This window comes from Corvus hawaiiensis, chromosome 2 (assembly GCF_020740725.1).
Source record: "Corvus hawaiiensis isolate bCorHaw1 chromosome 2, bCorHaw1.pri.cur, whole genome shotgun sequence".
Lineage (NCBI taxonomy): Eukaryota > Metazoa > Chordata > Aves > Passeriformes > Corvidae > Corvus > Corvus hawaiiensis.
This window is the reverse complement of record NC_063214.1, coordinates 70,280,312-70,304,304: the sequence shown is the minus strand read 5'-3', so window position 1 is coordinate 70,304,304 and position 23,993 is coordinate 70,280,312. Positions and strand designations below refer to the sequence as shown.

At 34.8% G+C, this 23,993-nt stretch overlaps 1 protein-coding gene across 6 annotated transcripts in view; it reads left to right on the top strand.

Moving 5' to 3' along the window:
* Positions 1–23,993, top strand: part of DACH1 (dachshund family transcription factor 1) — a 359,657-nt gene that overhangs the window by 294,734 nt on the left and 40,930 nt on the right. For all 6 annotated transcript variants that reach the window (XM_048295555.1, XM_048295557.1, XM_048295556.1 and 3 more), the window contains 2 exons: positions 14,919–15,070; positions 23,609–23,756. In XM_048295555.1, coding sequence (XP_048151512.1) covers positions 14,919–15,070; positions 23,609–23,756 — 300 coding nt within the window. The remainder of the gene's footprint in view (positions 1–14,918; positions 15,071–23,608; positions 23,757–23,993) is intronic.

The following is a 23,993-nucleotide window of genomic DNA, read 5'->3' as shown; positions in this document are numbered from 1 at the left end:
AATACAAATCTATACATGTAAACTTTAACAAAATCCTACTGAATTATATTTATGAAGTCAGGTTCACAGCTTTTCTTGCTTTATATATATGTATAAAGAATTTGAGATGATCAATTAATTTAACATGTTCTCCCAAAAGAGAAAGCTGCTGATTCAGTAAGAAAATACAAAGCATAAAATTATAATTTATATTTTTATAAGAATGTCTTTGTGAGCTATACTAAAATGACAAGGATCTTAAGAGTATAGTAATTTTAATTATCTCTAAATCCCATTAAACAAAGAAATATTTGATTGTTCTATCTAAAAAGGTATCTTTCTTTCTATTATGTTCAAATTATATAGTGGGATCTATACTGTTGAAACATAGGCCTCTGAAATAATCCTCTTCGTTCTTTGCATGATTCATGGAATGAAGATGGTGCACACAGAAGTCTCAAAATGGGGAATCTTGCTGCTAAAGTTTAGGCACTGTCTAACAGCTGCATCTGATAGACACCTACCTTTTCTTCTTTGTTGTGTGGAGAATTTAGGTCCTTGCTGCTTCCATGGCAGACTGGATAATCTAGACAGAGGAATTTTACCCTTCATCTCTTTTAGAAACTCCCTAAACCCTACTGACTAGAGAGTGAGCTCTGCATATCAATTTTCGTGAGCAATTATGCAGATGGACAGATCCTTCAGATTTAGAAGTTTGTACCTATACACTGTTAATTGAAAATAGAAACGGAAAATGCAAAAGATCATATATAGAGAATATATCAAAAAAAGAGCTACTGAACAAAAGGGATAAATGAATACTAAACCTATATTCTGTGCCTTTCCTACAGTGAAAGTTAAGAGTCAAAGAGTTTGGGGTCATGTTTCTTAACCCCTGATATTAATTAATTTTTTTCCCATTGATTTAGCTGTATTTGGCAATGATCAAAAGCAGGAAGATAGGAGGAAGAGGTGTGAACTTAATAGTTAGTCTTTTTTAATCTTTCATAAGATACTTACAGTTTCCTAAAATGCTTCTTGTTATTTGGATCCTTTGAAATGAGAAGATAAATTCCTTGTGGAAAACTCTTTCATGTTTTATTGATTGTTTGCAGAGTAAAACATAAATTCTATATACAAAAATAAACTAGGAGAGCATGTACATGCATACTTGTTCTGAATTCTTTATGATATTTATTTTCAACACTGATAGTTCTTTGTGATATTTGAATATTCATGTGACAACCTAGGGGTTATTTACATGAACTGAAACAAGAGGAAACCAGATGAAAGCATTATAAATCCTGTGAGTAAAAACAATATATTATCATTTTTATATTTCCTAATGTTCTGAGTTTCAAGTAGGTAAAATTTGTTTGTAAAATTTCTACTACTGGGGAATACTGTTCCATTTCTTACATCAGATTGTAGGTACAATAAAACTTTCATAAACATGTTACAAATTGCTTCCATCTTTCCTGTATAAATAAGATGCTGAGGGCTCCTAAATTACTTCAGAATTACAGCAAAGCTTTGGATTGAGTTGTAAACATTATAACAATGTATGAATTTTAGAGTAATTGCTTTGAAAGTACAGATTATGATTTAAAGTTGCCATTTCTTTTTCATTTTATTTTAAATCGCTGTTCGTTGTCATCCAACCCAATGCAACTCTTTTACTCGTGTCCTGACATCCGATTCTACTGGCAATAGAAGGAAGATACTATGGCTTTCAGACCATATTCTCTTCCTTTTACTCCAGTACTAAGGGTAGAGGTATTGTGCCTGCAAGAAATAGTAATTTATTTACGTGTGACTTGTAGATTGTTATCTCTCTACATGTGGTTTACTGTTGCTATTGAGTTATTCTTTCTCTGGTTTCTTGCCAGTTCATTTATATGCAATAAGAGAGCAGTAGCCTGTTCAAAACATGCTATTTGTAGGGCAGCACAGAGCCAAATCTTTAAAAAAAAATACTTTCACTATCTATGGCATGCATCCTTTTTTAGTGGGTGGATTCAAGGGATTTGGTTCCATTCTGGTAAGGTAACATTAAAAACTAGTTGTGAAATGTCAATATTAATGTCTACCAGTTTGTTAACATAATTATATAACAATCTGTCAAAATATATAAAAGTATTAGATGAGTTTATCAAATAATTTGATAAATTTTACATTTGACTTCTCAGGTTTTTAATAAAAACCAGATTCCACATCTATTACCATATTGTCATAGATGTGTTGGTTATGTGGCTGAAGAAGTTTCAGGAGCCAACTCTTTTCTACTCAATCTGATCAGTTTTATATGTCTGTCTGTACGTCTATGTGCTAGAGAAATGTAAAATATTAGTAGAAGGTCAATGAGTGTTCACTGAGCTCTTTGCCATATGGCCCCTGTGGAGGATAGAAGGCCCTGGCTAACTTAAGCCTGCCATATGGACCTGGTGGAAAAAGGTAGGTTTCACACACAGAGCAAACCTACCATATGGACTGGGTGGAGCACTCAAAACTCTAAACATTTCTTGTACACCAGGGCCTTTTACACAGAAGAATGTAAAAACATACATAATACATTACACACAAAAGCCATTGAAAAATGGATCAATTGTTTAGGTTTATATAATGCTTTCAAGCAGTGACCAAAATTTTATAAATAATCAGGGCTTATTTTGAAATAGTAAAGAGTACCATCAATCATTTACAACTGACTTTTTTTACTTTGCATTTAACATCTGTTGTATAATGGGACTGTACCATGCCACCCTTAATGCTGTACAAAGACACAACATCCAAAAATAGTGATAGAGTTAAAGCAGTTTTTCTGAATATATTCCCTTGGGTTTCTTTTCTCTCCTGTTCTTAACCTGAAAAACAAATTTAGCACACTGTGTAAGAGTTGTGAGGCAAGTCCTGAACTTAGAAATGTCTTCTGTACTCTTAATCTTTTGAGGAATTGAGATTAAGCATAGGATAAGATCATCAGTTCAACTTTAGTACCTCTATGAAGGATGTGATGTTACATAGTGGTATCTTCTTTTATAGACCAAAGACATAGTAAAGTAGGATAGTAAAATGCTCATCTTTCAAACCACTGGACCTAATGTTGAACCTTCTTACACATTCCCGTGCAAACATAATTATATTTTCTTTAATTTTGTTTGTTTGGTTGGTTGGGTTGGGTTGGCTGTTTTTGCAAAAATAGCAGAAGTCAGATCAGAACCACTCCGGCTATGATTTTACCAAAATACAGGAAAATGGAACATAAACTAAAGATGTAGTTTTAAGACCTTCTTTTCTGAATTCTTACCTGTTTTCATAATGATTCAGATCTTGTTTTCACAGTTTTATATGAGAGAATGAGTTTTGTATGTGAGAATGAATAAGGAGAAAAGAAGTCAAGATCTGTTCTATTTTGTAAACAGAGAGATTATCTAGGCTGACTTGTCCCTTCAGATTTCTGTCACAGTCCTTTCCTTTTCTCTAATTGTATTTTTTTCTTTGGTCTTGCAATTTCAACAAGCAAACTAATTTTTTCATCTCTTGGAATGGGAAGAAACTACTGAAACAAAGACACTTTAGAAACAATCAGTGCTACTGAGGAAAGTGTCTGAGATGTAAGGAAAAAGTGCAGGAATCAGTAAGCTGAGTTGTGGAACAGCTAGGACAAGGACAAAGACAATGATTCTGAAAATAAAGGATTTGGATTTTACCTTTTGAACTCATTGTGCTAAAATTTTTGTAATTGTGCTATAATTTTGTATACAGCCATCAGTCCACAGCACTCACTTCCTTTTCGTAAACTGAACAAAAAAATCACTGAAGTTGCTGTGACTTGCTTGTCTCAATCTTCTGGGGGCAGCAGTTCACAAAACCACGTAGGGTGGTCATTTCCAGATGTGGCTCTTGCTTTTTTTTTTACTAGCTGGGATAAAAGCCAACTTGTTATTGGGATACAGAATAAAAGTATTATCCTTAAATATATAATGATATCATCAGGTTGAGATAATAAAGCTTACACAGTCTGTTTCAGTTTGTTTAGGCAGTAACTGTTTTCACAGTACAATAATGCTAAAGATATTTTGATTTCTGTTTTGTTTATTTACAGCTATCACATACATAAATTATTGTAAATTCTTAGAGAACCTGTGAACCACTCTTGGGATTTGTATTTTGTTTCTGTTACATAACATTAATAATTGCTTAAGGATTGAAAAAAAAAATTTTTCAATTATGTTCTTGGCAGAAACATTGAAACATTTACAGAAGTTTTGATATGAAACAAAATTAGTAAGCAGATCTGTCCCTATAGTGGAGATGCACTGCATATTTCCTTGATATTATGATATGATATAGATACAAGACTGAACAAAATATTTAATTTGCATGAAGGTTTTAAACTGGATCCCAAAAGAGATTTTAATTTACCAACAAGTGTATGGCATCTTTGCTGTGCAGGGTGCTTTAATTTTCTGTATTTAATGAGCCAAACTGATCCATGTTACATGATGACTCCAAACTATTTTTTATCTTCTTAAATCAGTGCTGTATGTGACTCAGAATGCATAAATACATAAAGGATATTTTTTTTGGTCTTCTCTAATATGTATTCTGATATATTAGCATAAATTACATATTCCAAGACATGAAAACATGTGCAGGCCAAATCTTTAAAGTGGATGCCTCAAATGGAGCAGAAAACATTAGAGGTAAAACTTCTACATTATTCTATCAGTGAGCATCAAGCTAGTGAATGCCATAGATATCTCACTGATGGACACATTCTGGCAGCTTGTTGCAGATGTTTGATGAATGAATTGCTAGAGAAATCTTATCAGATGTAAAAATGCTTGCCTTTTCATTCTGAATTTTGTTTCTGAGCACTCTGGGGTGTAGGGATTTTGTTTGTTTATTATTATGGATTTCTGTGAAAATCAGATATTAGGATATAATGTATAGGCAATGGTTTGAGAAATGTGGCTATAATATTGTAAAGGACTATTTCTGATGCTATAAACTATGAAGCTCATATTGAACTCCCATAGGCAGACAGCCAAATTTCTATTAGGATATCATAACCATATAATCCAAACTGTGTACATCGATTATTGTCTACAACATTTGCATCTGAGTACTGGAACCATTCTGTAGATAGACACATTAAGGATGTTTATTATATCTGCTAAAAAAATATTGTGGAATAATTTGGAAAAAGTGAGTTAAATATACTCTCTTATGCAAATGTGGGTGTTTCAGCCACAAAAATAAGGAAGCCTCTGTGTTATACTGCTTCATGATACTAAATCAGCTCACTCCTTTTGTACCCTTCCTGGTGGGAGTTTGTCAAAACAGGACTCTTCACATCCTTTTGTTTTCAGTAACACTTGATGTACTAGGTGTGAAGAGAGTTAAGACCTGGAGTTACTAGATCGTATATTTCTGTAAAAAGTGTGTATTGCCATTTGGGTGCCCAGGCAATGACTGGACATATTATTGAACTATTGATGATAAAACACCTGTTCCTTTAACCTCTCAGAAGCCTGACTGCAGGGCTGGACCAGCAACAGTCCCCTCAGTACTTTGTTTTCAAAGCGTGGTTCCTTCCCCTGCATTTTCAAAGTGTGGTTCCTTCCCCTGCATTTTCAAAGCATTTGATGCTTTTCATTGCATGTTCATGAATTCCTGAACCTATTGCCCAGTAGCCCCATATAGTTGTGTCAGTTAAATCCATCTCCAGTTCCTGATTATTTTATTTTACTGGCATAATACATCCAGGACAGGAATTTTGGCAAGGCAAAAGCTCTGGAACAGCTTTCCTTAATATGTTTCTGTCTTGCTGTGCATTTTAGGCTGGTCATTTTATTCACTGGTCTAATTCATGTATTCTAAATCCAAATATTAGAGGTAATTGCTAGTGTTCCTTTTGTTAAGGTTAAGTTATTAAAATCATGGGCAATTAATAGGATCTTGCAAGGAAGTAAAGACAATATGAGTATACGTGTTTTTAAATACTGGGTTTCTGCAAAAAGCAGTGTCACTGGACATTTTATGTATTTATCTAAAATATGAGATTTTCTCATTTTCATAAAAAGAAGCAAGACAGTATTCTGTATGAATATTCAATTAAGCAAAGCACTTAAATTAATCAATAGATCCAGTTTTACATATTCTGACCAGATAAATATTTTCCTGCTGGGATAGATGACCAGTGTAAATTGCCATAAATAAGAAGTGTTTAAACTTCTTTTGCCTTCTCTGTTGAACTTCTCTGACATACTTACTTGTGAAACACAATACTGTTGACTTCTGTGCTGCCACTTTACAGTAGATGCCAAGCATGCCTGGTCAACCTCATCTGCTTGCCAGCACTCTTGGGATGAGGGTATGGGACAGGTTATGAGCTGCTGAATGAATGACAGCTGACGAGTGTTGCTTGGACACATTACCATATATTCATTTTCTTTTTGGGCATCTGATTCGTGCTGTCAGCAGATTACCAAGAACATGGGCCACGTGACAAGGTAGCAGGAGAATTAATACTTAGGCCTCCATAATTGCAGAATGGCTAGATATGGACTTCTTGAAAACACTGACTTTTTTGGTTTTTTCCTGAAGAGAATGAATATTAGAATTATTAACTGAACACAGACCAAGGAAAATAATGTGAATACAATGCAGTTCCAGGTATTAACGTAAACCCTTCATCTTCAGAGAATTACAAGTTACCAGCTGTGCTCTTATCAAAAACTCCCTTCTTACTACCATTATGCTTACAAAAGAGGAGTGCTGTTATTTTAGATGACAATGACAAAAATGCTAATATTGTTGATATTCCTTATTTTTAAATCATCTTAAATCCCCAAATAATAGATGTTTTTCAACTTTCATGAAACATGTCCAGAGGATTATTAATCCAAGTCATGTGGCCCTTGAAATGATTCAATAAATTCTAGCAAAATGCAATTGTTACATTGTCTAATGTTTTTTTCTCTGCATTTTGCAGTAGCCATATGGAGGCAGTTATAGGGAAGAAGAGGCAGCACAAAAATAAGTATGCATACTGTGGATGCATTGCCTTGTGTATTGCTGTTATCGGTTGAGATGTGAATATTTATGTCCATAATTTTGCAAATGTGAGGTTTAGTCTACAATACATTCATTATGCAGCCTTAAAGTCCAGTCCCTAATTTGAAGTTTGGTGTTAATCAGGAATTTAGCTTAGACTGAAAATATTTGGCTTGATCATTTGATTCTGCATACATTCAGGCAAGCTGGATATATGACCAGGGAGCCAGCTTCTGAGCCAGCACAATAAAGGAGATTAAATAGATGGTTTTGTGAATGTTGGGGTTTGATTTCCTAACCAAATCTCCCTTCACTGCTTAGATGATCGTGGACACCCCTCAACATGGCTTTGGAAGAAGCTGAGAATGACTCTTGGGAACATCTAGGGAGACACACTTGCAGAACCCTCTGCATACATATATGCATATAAGCAGTTCTCATGGAATTGCTACAAAGCCAAGAAACATTCTTTTTAGCACTCATTATTGCCTGGCTGATGGAGTGGAGTTAGCAGAGTACTAATTGGGATGTTTGACATGAACTGGTAAAATACATTTATATTTTTTTCAGCATCCAAAGCACAGATGGCCTTACTCTGCATCCGATTCCTGCCAGTAGCATATAAGGATCTTTAAAAAAGAAATAATGGGCATTGTTCTTACAATTAAGAGCTGCAGGTTATAAAATTATGAAGTGCCTTCTCTTTATACTAATATATTGTTTAAAAATGCAATAAAATATTTGAATATCTTTTTAGCAATCATTTAATCTTTAGGAATTTCTTAAGTTAATTTCTTAATTTCTTCAGAGTTAATGAATGTTACTGTCAGGTGTTCAAGATATATGTGTTTTATAATTATCAGACATATACAGAATCATCTCTGACTTTCCCATTTCTTCTTTTTTCCTGATCAATCAATGCACTTTAATGAATTGTGTGAAAAAATCTGTGAGTAAACAAGATACTTTTTATTACGGGGACAGAGAAACCGTATAATTTTGTTTTGCATGTTACGTGTTATGATGCCAAAAGAGAGAGAATAGAAATACCACTGGCATTTTAACATTCCATTGTATGGTAAAATATGTTTGTTTAAAAATAGGAATGATAATTTATTCTAAAATGTTGTGAAATCCTTGAATAAATAAATCAGCCAATACTGCTTGACCCAGCCCTAATCAGTAATAGGCTGCAAAATAAGATAAAGGTTATTAAAATAATCCTTTTATTGAAAGAGAAAATTAGATAAGTTGTGCTGATTGACTCTGAGGCCCTCCTAGGGACATGTAAAATGAAGAATAAACTCAACTTGATATAGTCCAAAAAGCCTGAAGAAATCCTCACAGCTGGAACATCACCACTAATTACATTTTTGCTTTTTGAATATATATTGCCATCTCTTTCTGTTCATTTTTAGTGATGTTATACCCGTAATTCCTTAACAGACTAAAATATGTGATCTTTAAAGAATGTATTTTATATATTTGCTTTGACAGCTGTAAATTTCATTTACATTCAACTAAAATTCTTGAAATATCACAAGAATTACTTGTGCAAAATCTGTTGTATGTAAAAACCAAGTTTAGCTGTTTTGTTTATTTCTTGCTGAGTCAGTATAAATTTCTTGCTCCTGGGCAGTCTTTCTCCTCCCCTCCTTCACCTCATAATCCCACTCCTAGTAGCCCTTTCCAAAATGTTTGGCCACCTTGAGTGTCCTTCTTCCCTATTTTCTCAACTTTCTATTTCCTCAACTTTCTATTTCCTCACTTCTTGATTACTTCCTGTCTTTTGTCAAGCCCTCTCTGTTTCTAACCTTCCATGTCCTTATTCCTGCCAGCATTATGTTCCTTTTCCCCCCCCCCTCTGTGCTTATAGAAAAATTGACTTGCAAGGTATCAGCATAGAATGTGTATCACTGAACCTTGGAGAAAGAGCGATCCCAAATGTTGTGTTAAAGAAGTGATTCTCCATCTGGCTCTCATTTGCCATTATGGAGGCAACTCCAACTGCAGGATGAGCAATGGTCCTGTGCAGTAGTGAAGAATGACCTGTAGAGAATGCATGTTCTTTAAAAGGATTAAAGAAATACTGGAAATTTTTTTAATTGATTTTTTTTTTCCAAAAAGGAAAAGCATCAAGTTAGTACATTATGTTTTCAGTGGTTAAAATCTCAGAATTGTCAGAAAATATGAGTCTTACTGTTGGTGGGAAAGTCCTGCACCTAAACATCTAGGGAAAGTCCTACCTCCAAGGTGGACACATAAAACTAAATTCCTATGTCCTTTCATTCCTGTGTAGTTCTTTACATGAAGTGAGGGTGTGCATATTTGGAAGCTGTTCCACTTAGGAAAATGGTCCATAATGGTAGATTTGATACATAGATGCATGAGTTCTGTAAGACCTGCTTGCACAAGTATATGGAATCACATCAGGTACAAAACCATTGTGTGTAAAGTACACATCCAAGAAACTTAGTAGCTGTGATCCTTTCCATGTAGGTTTTTAATTTTTTGTCATATTTCATTATTAGAGAGTTGCTGTTTCCAAACTCCTCAGGCAAACAAACCAATCCAAGAAGCAGAACTCAGTGGACAGCATTTGCAATGGTACTATTAACTGTGAGAACACCAGCTTGTTTGAAGTGTTACAGAAACATTAACCAATCAGTCAGTCAATTTGAATATTTGATATTCCCTCCTGATTTCCAGCTGTCCCAGTTGCGAATATTTTAATTTCAGAGTTTTTGGGTGTCCTGGAGATCTGTTGTTTGTATAAAAAGAAGTAAATAAACTGTAGATTGAAAAAAAAATTAAAAATTAGTTTCAGTACATTCCTTTTATATGTGGTAACATCCTTCACAGTCGTCTTGCATTGCCCACAGTAACATGCAGGGTGAATCTTGAATGACAAAATCTGTAAAGCAGCCAAATGGTATGGGAATTGGGCAAGAGGTTCTTATTTATTTGTTTGTTTGTTTGCTTATATCTGCCTGAAATTTTTAAACATTTTCATTCAGGATACGGGATCCTTGTTCTTTTGTGTTAATATAAATCAAGAATTACAGATGAATTAAAACTGAAGAGCTTCTCACACTTGAAACCTCTAACCATGAGGAAGGTGAAATATAAAGCTTTGTACTAAAGAGTGTTTGACAATGTAAACCAAAATAATATTAAGCCAAGTGGAATAGATCGTTTTTACACTGTAGAAAAGAATGTGTGCACCAGATTTATGGCAATAAAAAGTGGAAGCAAAATCCTCTTTCATCATTCAAATGGTAAGAGTGAGCCTGTGTTAGGAACAAATACATGTGGAATATTTTTCAGAGAACAGAAAAGCCTCAAGATGCATTGCAAAAAAAGCATGACATGATTACAGAATGCCAGTAATCTGTATTTTTTTTTCAGCCAGCTATTATCGCTTGCTTTCAAATCCTGGCAATATCAATATTCTCTAGTTTGATTGGTGACTGGTCTGAACTTATCCTACTTGCTTTTAGGAACAAAGACAAGACAATGGCTACCTCTATTTATCTATTACTGTTTAAATAGCTGTCACAGCTTCCCGGATGTCTGTTTCCATGCTATCTGGTGAAAGAATAAAATAGAATGGCAACAAACCAAATACAGTGAAATATGTTTGTTGTACTTGGCCCAAACCAGCTGCTGTTTACAGATAAAATCTGGTTTGAACAAAACCAGGTGAATTTTGGAAATTGAGTAACAATGGATGGAGTGGTTGTAGCATTTACAAATACTATAAAGATACGTGTCGCATTCAGACTTGCCTGTTACGGTGATTTAGTTCATATGTCAAGACACATATTCATCTCTGCCCAGATACTGTAGAGGCTTGGGTAACAGCTTGTCCTATCCTTGTTTATTTGTTAATTTATAACATCTCAGTTCCTAGCACAAACCAAGGCAGGCCCGGACACTTCTTTGTTCTGCCTTGTTCTTTGTTTTTTCCCCCCTCTTTCTTTTCATTGTTGTGCTCCCCACTCTGACAATGGAGTTGTAGATTGACCCTATTTCCCCTTTTGCCCTGACTTCTCTTCTAACACTTCCTTTGATGTGTTTAGACTGAAAATACCAAATCTCTGTTTCCCAGCAAGGGCTCATCATTTTGCAGCATTGCTCTGCTAGTAGTGTAAGAGGAACATTAGTAGTTCCTTTGCAGCAGTTTAAAAGATGTTAGTCTAATGATTATTTGGAAACAAAAGATATCTCATCCTTTTGAGAAAAGAAGACTTGTGCAGGAACAAATTATTTTTAAATTTTTTAAAGGCGAGGGGTCGTATTATTTTGCTACTAAATATGTGGTTATGTTTTAATTGGCTGTATTTACAATGTGGTTTTTCTTAAAAATGCATTTTTTTAAGATTCCCTCAATCATCGCTTATCTCACATCCACAAATATCCATGCTTCCTGTGTATAGTATGTACATTTGCTCTGTTTCAAACATACTCACACTCAAAGTTTATTTCACATGGGACATCAAGAAAACAAAGTCACATTAGTCTGACTTTTTTTCTGAGTTGACATTTCATTAGAATAAGTTCAGAGTAAGTTCATCTCTCTCGTCCTACCCTTCAGTGTAAATTTGTTTCTGTTATTTATTATAACAACAGTTTGGATGTTCCTTTGAATTCATATCATTCTAATCTTTTTTGAGTTACTTTGCCTGCTGCAAAACCATGCCACACATTGTTAAAAAATCTTCACAAACTTCACGTGTTGAGCATGCACAAAGTACAGCACGTATAACATTAAATAAATTGTAAAGTAGTAATACAGTAAAAAAAATTGATCCCTTGCTTGAATTCTATTACAAGACCTGTGTTAGGAGCCCTGAGCATCTCAGCAATTGCATGGAAGAGCAGTTTTTGAGTTAATTAAGGCTTATGGAATTTTTAAGTGGGTCATCATCTAGTCTCTCTTAAAATACTTTGACAATTTTAGACCTAAATTATCAGTAAGATTCCAAGTAGTCTTAGAAAGTAGGAGGTCATTGATCCATTTTCCTGGCAAACTTAGAGGAAAATGATGTCTTTTCTGTTTCCTTTCTCATTTATATGAATCAACTTCACCATGCATACTAGAGATTCGACTCTTTCCTGCTATATCATGCAAGAGCAATACCTTCACTGGAACCACTGATATAAAGAAATCTCTACCAAAAAATACTTAAGGACGTAACAATGAAGAGGCTTTTAAATCTTTTCTTTTCTTTTCTTTTCTTTTCTTTTCTTTTCTTTTCTTTTCTTTTCTTCTCTTCTCTTTTCTTTTTTTTTTTTTTTTTAATTTGGGTAAAATAATTTGGGGAAGCCATATTTTCAGTACAGGAAAAAGTTTTCAGCTACACAATAATATTATGTATTGTTTATCAATCTATTGTCTAACTAGTTTTGTTTAAGTTTTGGCTTGTTTCTTTTGATTAATGAAAGCATAACGATTCTGGCAGCAGTTTGGAAAAAAACATTTGGTAGTGATTTTTGACACTAGGAGTTTGGAAGTTGAACTAAGCTAGTTTTCAATACCCAGAAATACATAATTTATTTTTTCTAATGAAGTGGTGAATATTTCTATAATATTTTAAAAGTTGGAAAGAAAATTCTCATATTTAGGGCCACATTTTAGTATATTACTACAAAATGACTACAGATCTATCCATGCTGCTGAGGGTTAGCCTGAGGACAGAGGATACATCCACATAGTACATTTTTCAGAGCCTGCTTTGAATCTCAGTAAGGTAGATAGGAAATGGTTCAGTAATCTAGAGCCATTTTTTTCTCAGCACTTTGTAACATGACTGGAAAACTTAAATATGGCTGAAAAAATCCTTTATGAATCTGAATGGTCTGAAGCTTTCCTGGTTAACATCAATTCCTTTCAGTAACCTTAACTTGGAAAGCTTTTGAATGATGACTTTATGAGAAAGCAGTAATTGTGGCATGAGTTGTGACAAACAGAGCGTCTTACTCCTTGTGTAGTCTATTCTCAGCCTGAGCCACAGTGAAGTAGGAAGAACAGCACCCAGGATAGGAGTGATCTTCACAAAATCAGATCTTTCCATCTGAGCTGCTCATCTCAAGCTTCTCTTACAGCCAGCAGGCACTTCTAGAGGAGGTTTTCCTCTTCCTGGAGTAGATGCCTGTGAGAGTTCAGATGGATGAGTACCTTAAAGTGGCCTTTGCTTCTTTCCACTGTCTATAAAAGAGCTTAATGGTACCAGCCCAGCAGCAGATGTCCAAAGGCCTGTTTGGGTAGTTCTGTGGAAGGACATAGTAGGAAAAGCTATTACTTTAGCACTGTAAATACTGACCAGCATGCCAGAGCTGGTGAGGAGATGGGACGAGAAGTCTGCATCTGAGCATCGTTAGAGATTGCTTCCTTCTGGAGGAATGGTGATGGGGACTGTTGGAATGAACTGGTACTTTAAGGATTTCCCATCCTGAGATCATCAACACTGTAACCTTTTGTTACTGCAGATTTTAATTTTCATGGTCCCAGACTATGTCAACTTAAGAAAACACTGCACTCAGTCCAAGAGATAGATCTTTTTAGGCAACTAGGAACAACTCTCATACACAATTTTAATGAACATGGTAAGATAAATAGAGAAGTACAACCATTATTGAAACTAAAATTAAATAAACAAAAAAAAAAAAAAGAAATTTAACTACCCCAAAACATATATAACTTACAATGGTCAAAGCCAAAATAGAAAAAAGCAAGTCTTGACAAACTCCTTTGTAGTCAAATAGCTGTGCAGAATCTGCATAATACCTAGAGTACATTCTGATGTCCTTGCTTTGTACTGAGATACATCAATGTGTCAGTTAATGACTGAGCCCTTGGTAAGAAGAGTATGCATAGATATATGTATCTATATATATATGTATAGATAGTTTTCCTTTTGAAGAATTCAGATTAACATCTGGTGCAAAGAAATTGACCTAAATTTCTATATCGTATCAACAGTAGCCTAAAAATGTTTCAGAAAGTGAAAAAAAACCCAAAAAAAACCCCCAATGAAAAAACCTACAAATGAGGGTAGTGAAGTTTCTATTAATTGTGGGGGGTTTATTTTTTTTTTCCAATTCTTAATCTGTTCACAGATTATCTGTGAAACTTTAATCTTAGAAGTCTTCAAGCTGTGCAACTTTTTTCCTGTTGTGATGTCAGAACTGATCAGATCTGATTGTTACAAAGATCCACTAAGGAGTTCAGCACTAATTGTTAGGAGATGTCCGTGCTTAAAAAAATTAGGCCAGTGATTGTTACCATGCTGTTAATTTCATGTACTGTTCAGAGTATGTATTAATTGTGGGAATCAGGTGTACTTTCTTGATGAAAAATGTATTGGGGAGCTGTAGTTTTTCTTGGTGTTGCAAAATCTTCTGAGCTGTAAGTGAAACCATTAAGAGCGGGAAGGGTTAATTGTATGGGAAGCCCTGTATTCAAATACTTCTCATATACAAAATATATGTCATGCTAGAAAATATTCTATTGTCAATCCAAATAGAACACAAACTAAAATGAGATAATTGGGAAGGTGCCCATAAAGTCAGCCTGAATATATTATCACAAGTATATGTGAGATAATATTTGTTTTAAAAAGATTCTATGGCACTGTAAACTCAGTCTCATTAGAGACTGCATTTAAAAGGCTTATAAAGTTACTCATTAATGTTATCTTGTTGTATCTCCACAGCTTTTTCATTAAAGAAAATTCAGCAGAAAGCATTTTCTCCTGATAGCAGGAACCAATTTGCAATAAATGTTCTGGAAACCACTAGGGAAGCCATTACTGAGGTCTAATAAAAACAGACAAGCGTAACTTGTTCTATATTTTTGTTTCAATCACATACAGATGAGACCCCGCTCTCCACACCAACTGCAAGAGACAGCCTTGACAAACTTTCTCTAACTGGGCATGGGCAACCACTACCTCCAGGTTTTCCATCTCCTTTTCTATTCCCTGATGGATTGTCCTCCATAGAGACCCTTCTGACTAACATCCAGGTAGGCCTTTCTGTAGCTCAGCTTAAAGGGATGGAGAGGAGCCAGTTGCAGATTTGTCTAAATTAATAAAACCATTCTAGCTTAATCAGTTCATAAGATTATTTGGATCAACTAATTTACTGAAACTTTCTAGTAATTTAGGTTTTAAAGGAACCACAGCAAACAAATGAATTTAGAAGCTGTCAGATACAGTACATAAAAATACAGATTGTATATTAAACCACAGCAGAAAATTCAATGTAAATTACATTGGTGTGTTTAACAACATTTGTCTTCAATGCTCTTTTTATTACAGGCTAATGAAATGTATCTTACTGTTTAACTTTATCTCATTTACTAAACAGAGAAAGAGTCCTTTAATAAATAGTTATTTCAAATTGCTCGAGTGGCATGGTGGAAAGGATATTTAAAGCTATTTGAAATGTGTCGCCCATAAAAGCATTTTCAAAAAGCACTTCTTTTATAAATAAGCTCATTTCACTTAAAGTACTGTCTTCAAAGAATAGACTTCAAAGGGTGTTACCAAAGTTTATACAGATTTCCTATTTGGTAGTCACAATGTCTGTTGTGTGTACATTAGAGCCGTGTTCAATTATTATTTATAGTATATACTATATGTAGCTTGAAGCCAAGTTGTTCGTGTTCATATTAGAATTAAGAAATTTTTTTTTGTCCACAAATTCAATGACTTTGTGTTCCCCATATGCAAATTTTGCAACAATATGGTTGTATGTTGCATGCAGAAGCAAAATGATAGTGCCAGGAATAACACAGCCATATTGCATATTCCAGATAAGCCTTGTCTGGGCAGCTACCAACTTCTAATTTGTCACCATATATTTCCTGGTCATTCCTGCAAACACATAAAATCAATTGTATTCTATCCAGCAAAGGATATTACGGAGTAGGGCCAGATCCTGCTCACTTTTCTGTCTGAAGAAATCTCATTAAAGTTTATGGCACTTCAGAATTGTTTTATGAAAAGTATATGAGCCATTCATTAGTTGTGTTTTGAGGTCTAATAATGGAAAAGTACTGCTATTTAAGAATTGAATATTACTATCTCTGCCTGGTCTGAAAGAGCATATTTATGATTCCTTTTTGCAGTTCTGGGACTTAGCATCTTAAATATTTAAACCATGAACCAAGGTAATTTGATAACAGCATTCTTGTAACATATCTGCTGCAGTCTGCAAAGCTTGTATTCTTTTCTTAAGGCAGAAATACAGTTAGTAATGTTTTAGCTGTGCATACATGTACAGAAAAGTTCTTAGTAATTTTTTTGACAAATGTCTGCGCTTAGTGTCTCTAGACAGCCACCTAATGAGCAAAGCATTCAGCATCAACAGGTTAGCTAATCTCGTGATTGAATATGAGAGTGCTGCACTACTTCAGGATAAATGACCAGGATTAATTTGCCAAGAATGCATTCAGTTTTGTTTTACAGAAAATGTAAATGTGAAATTCAGTCATTACTTTTTTTTTTTTAAATGCTCTAATCTTCCCTGGGATGAAAAGATAAAAGGCAACATCATAAGCAAACCAGAAACTTTTCTGTGCCTTCTCTCGTTGTGCTTTTGTACATCCTACTCCTTACATCGAGATTCCATATCATGACAAATCATCTATTAGGGAAAAGTGGTGGGACATAAGTCCTTTTGGAGTTTTTCAGTATGTCTGCACATCACAATACATGTTTTTGACAGATTTCTAGGGATCCTTTCATAATGGTATATGAAAGGCATTTCCTCCCCCTCCCCTGCTCCAGATTCAATTTTTATCAGGACAACATTAGAAAACCGCTTCATCAAATAAAAAAATAAGTAAAATTAGTTCATTTTCCCATCTGTGTAGGAAAAGTTGACTCTAAGAGCAGTAGAGTATATTACAATATCCTATGGACAATAGTGGCAATTTTGTTAGTCAATTCCATTTAAAATTATTTAAAATGGTTTCCATATTTAGCCGCTATTGCACTGAGAGGGGACTACCCCATGCCCACAAATGAGTCAGATACTGTGATGCTGACACTTCCCCAACAGAGTTTTAGGTATTTGACTACAAGTTCAAATTTGTTGATGGCATCTGTGGGAAGAGGCAATTCTGTACCATGGTCCCTGATTGCACTGTAATTTGTGACTTTGCTAGGAAATGTGTAACTAGTGCCTGAAACCCATGGTGCCTTTATTACCTGAATTAGAAGGACTCTTTTCACTGAGTAAATGGTTCCTTGCTGTCCTTTGGACCTGATGAATTTTGCATCCCTTTCAGTAGAGATGTGGTTTCATGGGGAGGTGGAGCAGTGTGATACCTCACTGTTCTCTTGTTGCATCAGTGGAGCAGGTCTAACTTCCTCGGAAAGATCATCTGGCCTACAGTCCATTCCTTGCCTTAAGTACTAAGGTGCTTTTAAAAGAGAAAATAGCAGAAATCTAGCCAACGGCTTCATGAGTGGATTTGCTAAAGACTGCTCTTTTTTCCCCCAGGGTGATTCATGCTGAAAATAGGGAGGTGTCCTTTCACTGGAAGGGTATATGTCTACTTGTGAAATGCAAGTGAACATTTTTTGTTAGGTAATGGGTCTGGGAAGCATCCACAACATGGCACATGTAGTGCTGGAGGTAGCCTACATTTTAGGAATATGTTTATCACAGAAATCTATAACCAAGGAGCTTCTGGCTACACTAATGTGCATGGACTTGACAGTGGATATCTCTGCCGTGATCCCCTTCTGTATATTAAGTTGTGTGAGGTGCAGGATCCAGAGGATCTGAATAATATAGACTTGGAAGCCTCCAAAAAGCTTGCAGAGACTGTCCTGGTTTAAAACAGAATGCGATTAGGGTGTCATATGGGCACTAAGTGCTCTAATTTTGACCTTTGCCAAGGTAAAAAGGATCCTAAACCTTGTCATTGGAACTGTGCTTTTTGGGTATGAGAGCAAAAATTTCTAAACGCTTTTGTAACTTAAAAACTAATGTGCTATAAGTCCTGCAGATGCTGATGAACTAAGGTGAATTTGTTGCCTAACTGTAATTCTGTTGTAGAAGTCTGAGTCATCCTTTAGAATTGACCTCTGAACACAAGTGGGTCTGTTTCTTCCATCCATACTAAAGTTAAATGGATAGCCCCTGATCACAAATTCATAATTTTAGGCAAACATTAAACAAGCCTATTTGCTTCTGTTGTCACCAGTATGTCTTTCTGTATGCCATATATATGGTTTTTTTTTTACTTCTCCATAAATCCTTCTTTAAGCAAAATACAATGTTTAATTATTTGTACATTTAAAGAGGAGATAATAACAATATACAATACCCAGAATAACCAATGTTGTTCTTGCTGGGGACTGCTGAAATACAAACAGTAAACTATAAAAGAATGTAATTAAGCAAATACACACATTAAAAAAAGGAGTAAGATTGGAAACATGGGGTTTTTTATTTGGAATTGTATCTGCACATCTAAAAGGAAGAGAAAATAAATTTCCCCAGAGAACTTAAATCGAGTCATATGTCTGTTTTTTCCCAAAGTGTATTTGTAGATTTCTTCTAGATTAAATGCTGGAAATGTATGTGCAGTTGCAGGGAGGATGAAGGGTGAGGGAAGGTGAGTCACAGCAAAATGCTGTGTGTGTGCTGGTGAGAAGGCTAAAGATGTCTCTGTTCCCCTCACATAAGTTTACCTTTTTGAGTCATGGCCTGATTATGCCAAAGTATGTTACAGCCATGGCCTTTCATGTGGCTACAATATTCTTGGGTAATAGTAATGTTCTTTCAAGCTTTTAGAGTCTGAATCTTTACCGTCCCTGAGCTGAATTTCCATTAATATCTAAAGGATTATATAGTTGCACCATGATAGCTGTATTTTTCTATCAAGACTGTATTGTACTGACATATTTTTGTTGCTAAATATTTTTAAAGAGATGCCTAAAATAATTTGCAAGTATCTGATTGATATTAATAAAAGCACTGCATGGTTACAAACTAAATTCCCCTCTGAAAACAAAGAAAACTACTGGCTTTATTGCTGTGAGTCTCCTGCACTGATACTATCTATGACTAAATACTAAGAGAAAAATACTGCAAAGAGTGGATAAAGTAAAAAATCACAGTTTTACTTCATTAAAAGTAAATTTATTTTATTTATCTTCTGCTGAAATTCAAGAGAATTATTTTATTTTTCACAGAAAGTAGTAATGGAAAAATGTCATTTATACTTGTGTAATATGCCTTTATCTGTGATAAAGTATTTGATCTGAGATATTAAAAGCATTGTCTTTCAGGAGTCATCTCTAGAGATATTCTAATATGTTGTCTTGCTCATGGTACTTAGTCACTAGTCAGTTATAAATAGCAGATATTCAAAAATTAACATGCGAAGTTAACTAAAATTGCAAGTTTATATATATTTTTTTTTTGTAGAGCCTTTCACTAGATACTTTTAATGGTGAGACCATACAAATGATATATATTTTCCTGACTAAAAGAGAAGCAATGTTATCTGAAAGTGTTTTCACCATGAATGGCTAATACTGCAGAAAGAAGCCCCGGAGCTCCAACCCTCTGGAAGCTGGGAGGTTTGACCAGGAAAACTTCGTGGTGTGCACGCCCTGATCTTCTAGTTTTCCTTTCTAACTCAATGTGGGCAATTGTTGGAAACAGGATATGATCTTCTAGATAGACTGTCAAACTAATTAGCAAGGTCATTTTGATGTCACGTATAAATGTATAGCCAACTAAATTCTGTTAGTTGGAACACACACTTATAGATGCAGCTAGAAAGAGAAGGAGCTTCTATATACCTTTCCCTCCACCCCTTTCAAAGTAGGCAACACATTATTTGCACAATTTAAAAATAGTGATGAGTAATACTGGTTTTAAGACTGAGTTGAGGTTTGATATATGTTTTGTTTCTGTAGGATCATGAGGCTGCCCTTACATGATGGTGTTTTCAGATCAGAGAATGGGAAGAAACTCACATATCAACTTTGCTTTGCATTTGGGACAGTTCTAAAGGATTTGTCAGTGGAAAATACTAAAAAAAGTACAGTAAAGAAAACAAACTAAATCAGAATGGTCTATAAATCTCCAGGGAATAAAACTTCCATTTTTGACACTTACATTGAAATAAAAATTAAGAATGACACCGAGAAGCCAAGCTCCAGATAGAGCCATACTGTATTGAAAACAAATCTGGAACCCTGAGCATGTTCACTGCAATTATCGTTATGCAGCCTTCATAACATCTGACCTTTCCTAAAGAGAAATATTTTCTTTTTGTTAATTTCCTATGTTGCACTGCATTTCCCATTGTCATTGGCAGCATATTGATTTAATATCAGGTTAGAGGATTAGCCATAGCACATACAAGTTGGACATACTGTATTTTGTATAATCTCCTACAGCTGATCCACTGGGAGAATTAATAGAATTTCCTGCAACTCTGAAATTGCTATTCCTGTTCCAGGGGGCACTGATGATTTTTTAAATGTTGTACTTTTTTAGTTTTTCTCAGACCCTTCTGCACTGAATAAAGGGAGATATTGAATGTTTCCAGTATTTCTGCATTAGTGCTGTCATTGGCAGCAACAGCACCTTTGATATGCATCAGTTTGGCTCTAGTGCAGATTTTTTTTTCATTGGATGCCTACTGATGTGCACTGATTTAACTTCTAAAAATGAAACTTAATTTTGTGTAGCTTATAAGTAGTCCCTAGTGGATCTTGGCTCCAAAAAGCTAATATTTTTCAGACATAATCAGCAGCAATAGGTAATGTATTACCATTAGCTATGTTAGCAAGTATAAAAAAAGGAAAGGCTGGGGGAGGAAGTGTGGTGCAGAAATTCAATAGAAAATGTAATATTCTTTTAGCAGCTTCGTACTTTGCAGCAATTCTTAATATAAAATTACACACATCAGTGTTACACTCTAGTGTTATTCTCCATGTTTATTCACAATGATTGTTTCATATTTAAAGAACACCAAAATATATGTGTTTTGTCAGCCAAGGACAATAATAGTTTAATAGTAATTTATTTTAAACTGCTACTGATAATACAACCAATCAACACATTAAGTGATGCCAACATTGGCATCTTGCTAAATAATCTCTAGGCTTTGCACCGAGAGTACATCTTTCAAAGATAAGTCAACAAGAGCAATCAGAGCAGAAAATTAGAATTTGGTATCTTAGAATTAAAATACAGCTAAACTAAAGTTTTAATTGGGGTGATCTAAAAGGGCACTTGATGTAATGATCTCTTTCATTTGTTGCTAATTGTTTGTTCCTGATGAAGAAGAAACATGTACATGAATGTAGTTGAATTGAGTAAAGACGGCGGTTGCTTTAGCAGCTTGATTTTATTGTTAAACAAGATGGATTTTAAGAATTTGGGAAGACAGTGTTTGCGGCTCTAAACTTACCAGACAATACGCTTTTCATCAACAAATACTTTTCATGTAATTTCTCTTGATCTGGTTTATTTATGATTTGGATGAATCACATATTCCACTAAGTGATGAATTGGAGGAAATTAAAACATTCTAGAGTTTAAGCATAAGCCAGAAGCAGGTATTGATTAACAACTCCTACTTCAGTTTTTTACTAATTCAAATGCACCAAATGTAGGAGAATATGACTGTGGAAAAGGAACAGAATTCAAATTAATATTAACTTCTAAAAAAACCACTTTCCAAGTATTTCAAATTGTACTTTGCTTTGCATATGTAATGTAGAGCTTTATATGTACTTTCTTTGTTTTTCTTTAATAGTCATTCAGGTTTAACATTCAACCCCAAATACCTTTGTGGTTTAGTTATTTTACAACAGCAAAAGAAAACTGGTAAAACTTTAAACATTTTGTGAGGACATTTGCTGTGTTACCATTGTTACCATTTTTCCAAACATGGTTCTGTACTCACGTAGCGTATATCATTTTGCTGACCATCTGGGCCTTGCAGTCAGGTGTTCAGTTCTTTTAGCTTTTGCAGACTTCAATAGATTGAAGTGTAACAGAGCTGCAGAGCATTAAGCTCTGAACAAGACAAGACTTGAGGCAACAATTGATTTAAGAAGGAGGATGAGGAGTACTGAAAATAACAGGCTCTGAAAACAGTACTAAAAGAGGAGTTTGAAGGATACAAATTTTAAAGCAATCATTGGCACTGGGAAGACTAGAGGGATAAATGTGCAGACTAACACAAAAAGTACTTTTTCTGTTTCTCAAGAATCATTATACATGCTGCTTTGTCCATTCTTTTTTTGGAGATACTTAATAAAAAAAAATTTTTTTTAAAAACATGCAACCCAGAATCCAATTTAGGAAGTGTGGCTGAGGGGTCAGGAAGCTTATTTGGGAATGGGGCATCATGTTTTTATGTCTGTAGTGCTCAAACCTGGTCTTGAGTGTGAACCTTGTATCTGTTAGCTGAATGTTTCCCTAGCAGAGCCATTGGTGAGTACTGTTCTGTCTCTCTTGTTGGCATTGTTTTGCTTTATATCAGTAATTAAATCTCTGTTGGGTCAAATTATCTCTATGGTTATCAGGAGTCTTGCCTAGGATATAGGAGAGTTAGTTTCATATCCATGGAGGTTCATATATGAATATCCGTGCTTAATTATCTACTTTGTTATGATAGCTTCAGTAGGAGGGATTTGGGTGTAGACCCAAGAGCCTGATGGCTAGACTTTTGGAAAATGGAAAAGGACATTTGCATGTTCATTTATTTCAATTTCATTTCTCCTTCTATTTTGATGACCTGTGTCAGTGTCCTATCTAGTTGTTATTATTAATAATACACTATTAGCTGTGCCAGGATCATTTTATTTCCTTTCAGAAGAAGAAGGAAGTTTGAAGTTGGAATTCTCAAAAGAAGTTTAGAATAATCTGAATTGTTATTTCCTGATACACTAACAACAGAAAAAAGGGTACAGTTTGTATTAACCATCTCAGATCAAGAAATCGAGACATGATTGTGTTTTGTTTTTCTGCTGTCAGATAATAATCATACAAAATCAGGGAACAGACTTGTTAAAACAGAGATATCTTCCTGCTTTGTGACCGTCCTTTGCTTAACATCCCAATATAGCTGTAGTCCATGGTAATTAACAAGGATGAGGAGCAAAATGGCAAGACTTTAAAAGAGACTTTCTCCCTTAGCTAATTTCCATTGGCTTGAGTTGGACTAGAGATTGAATTCTGTGTATGATGTGACTGTGAGACTGACAACTTTTCAGTTTTCTTAAAAGGTGTAAACCTATTCCTATACATTTTTTACATTAGTTATATGCACAGTCAGAGGTGAGTTTACATTTTCTGGGAAAACATGACTTCCAGGTTTTTACAGACTTTTGTCCACCTGTTAAAGTTATTTCCAGTTAAATATTGTTGTTGATAATAGGTAACTTTGATACTGTGACAGAATTATTTTATTTCTAAAATCTCACGTGACTATCAAGGAAAAATAAAGGTAGGTAGTTATTATGTCAACTGTTCTAACATTCTCCAAATATTATCCAACTTTATCTCTGAACAGGGTCTACTAAAGGTTGCTATAGACAATGCCAGAGCTCAAGAGAAACAGGTCCAACTGGAAAAAACAGAACTGAAGATGGAACTCTTCAGGGAACGAGAACTGAGGGAAACACTTGAAAAACAGTTGGCTGTGGAGCAGAAGAACAGAGGTATCTTGCTTAAGCAGACATAAACACCATGTAATTTATTTCCTTAGGAAAGAATTTTCTAACAAACACCTGCATTTGTTCAAAATTTTACCACCCTTAAATCATGTTTTGTCTCAGCTGACTGCAGTGAAGGTTGTTTTATAACCTGCCTAATTTTGTATAGGATCTTCATGAGACTTGGAGCAAGGAACCTCCTTTTTTTCAACATTTTTCTTGAATATTGTAACATCAGTAATA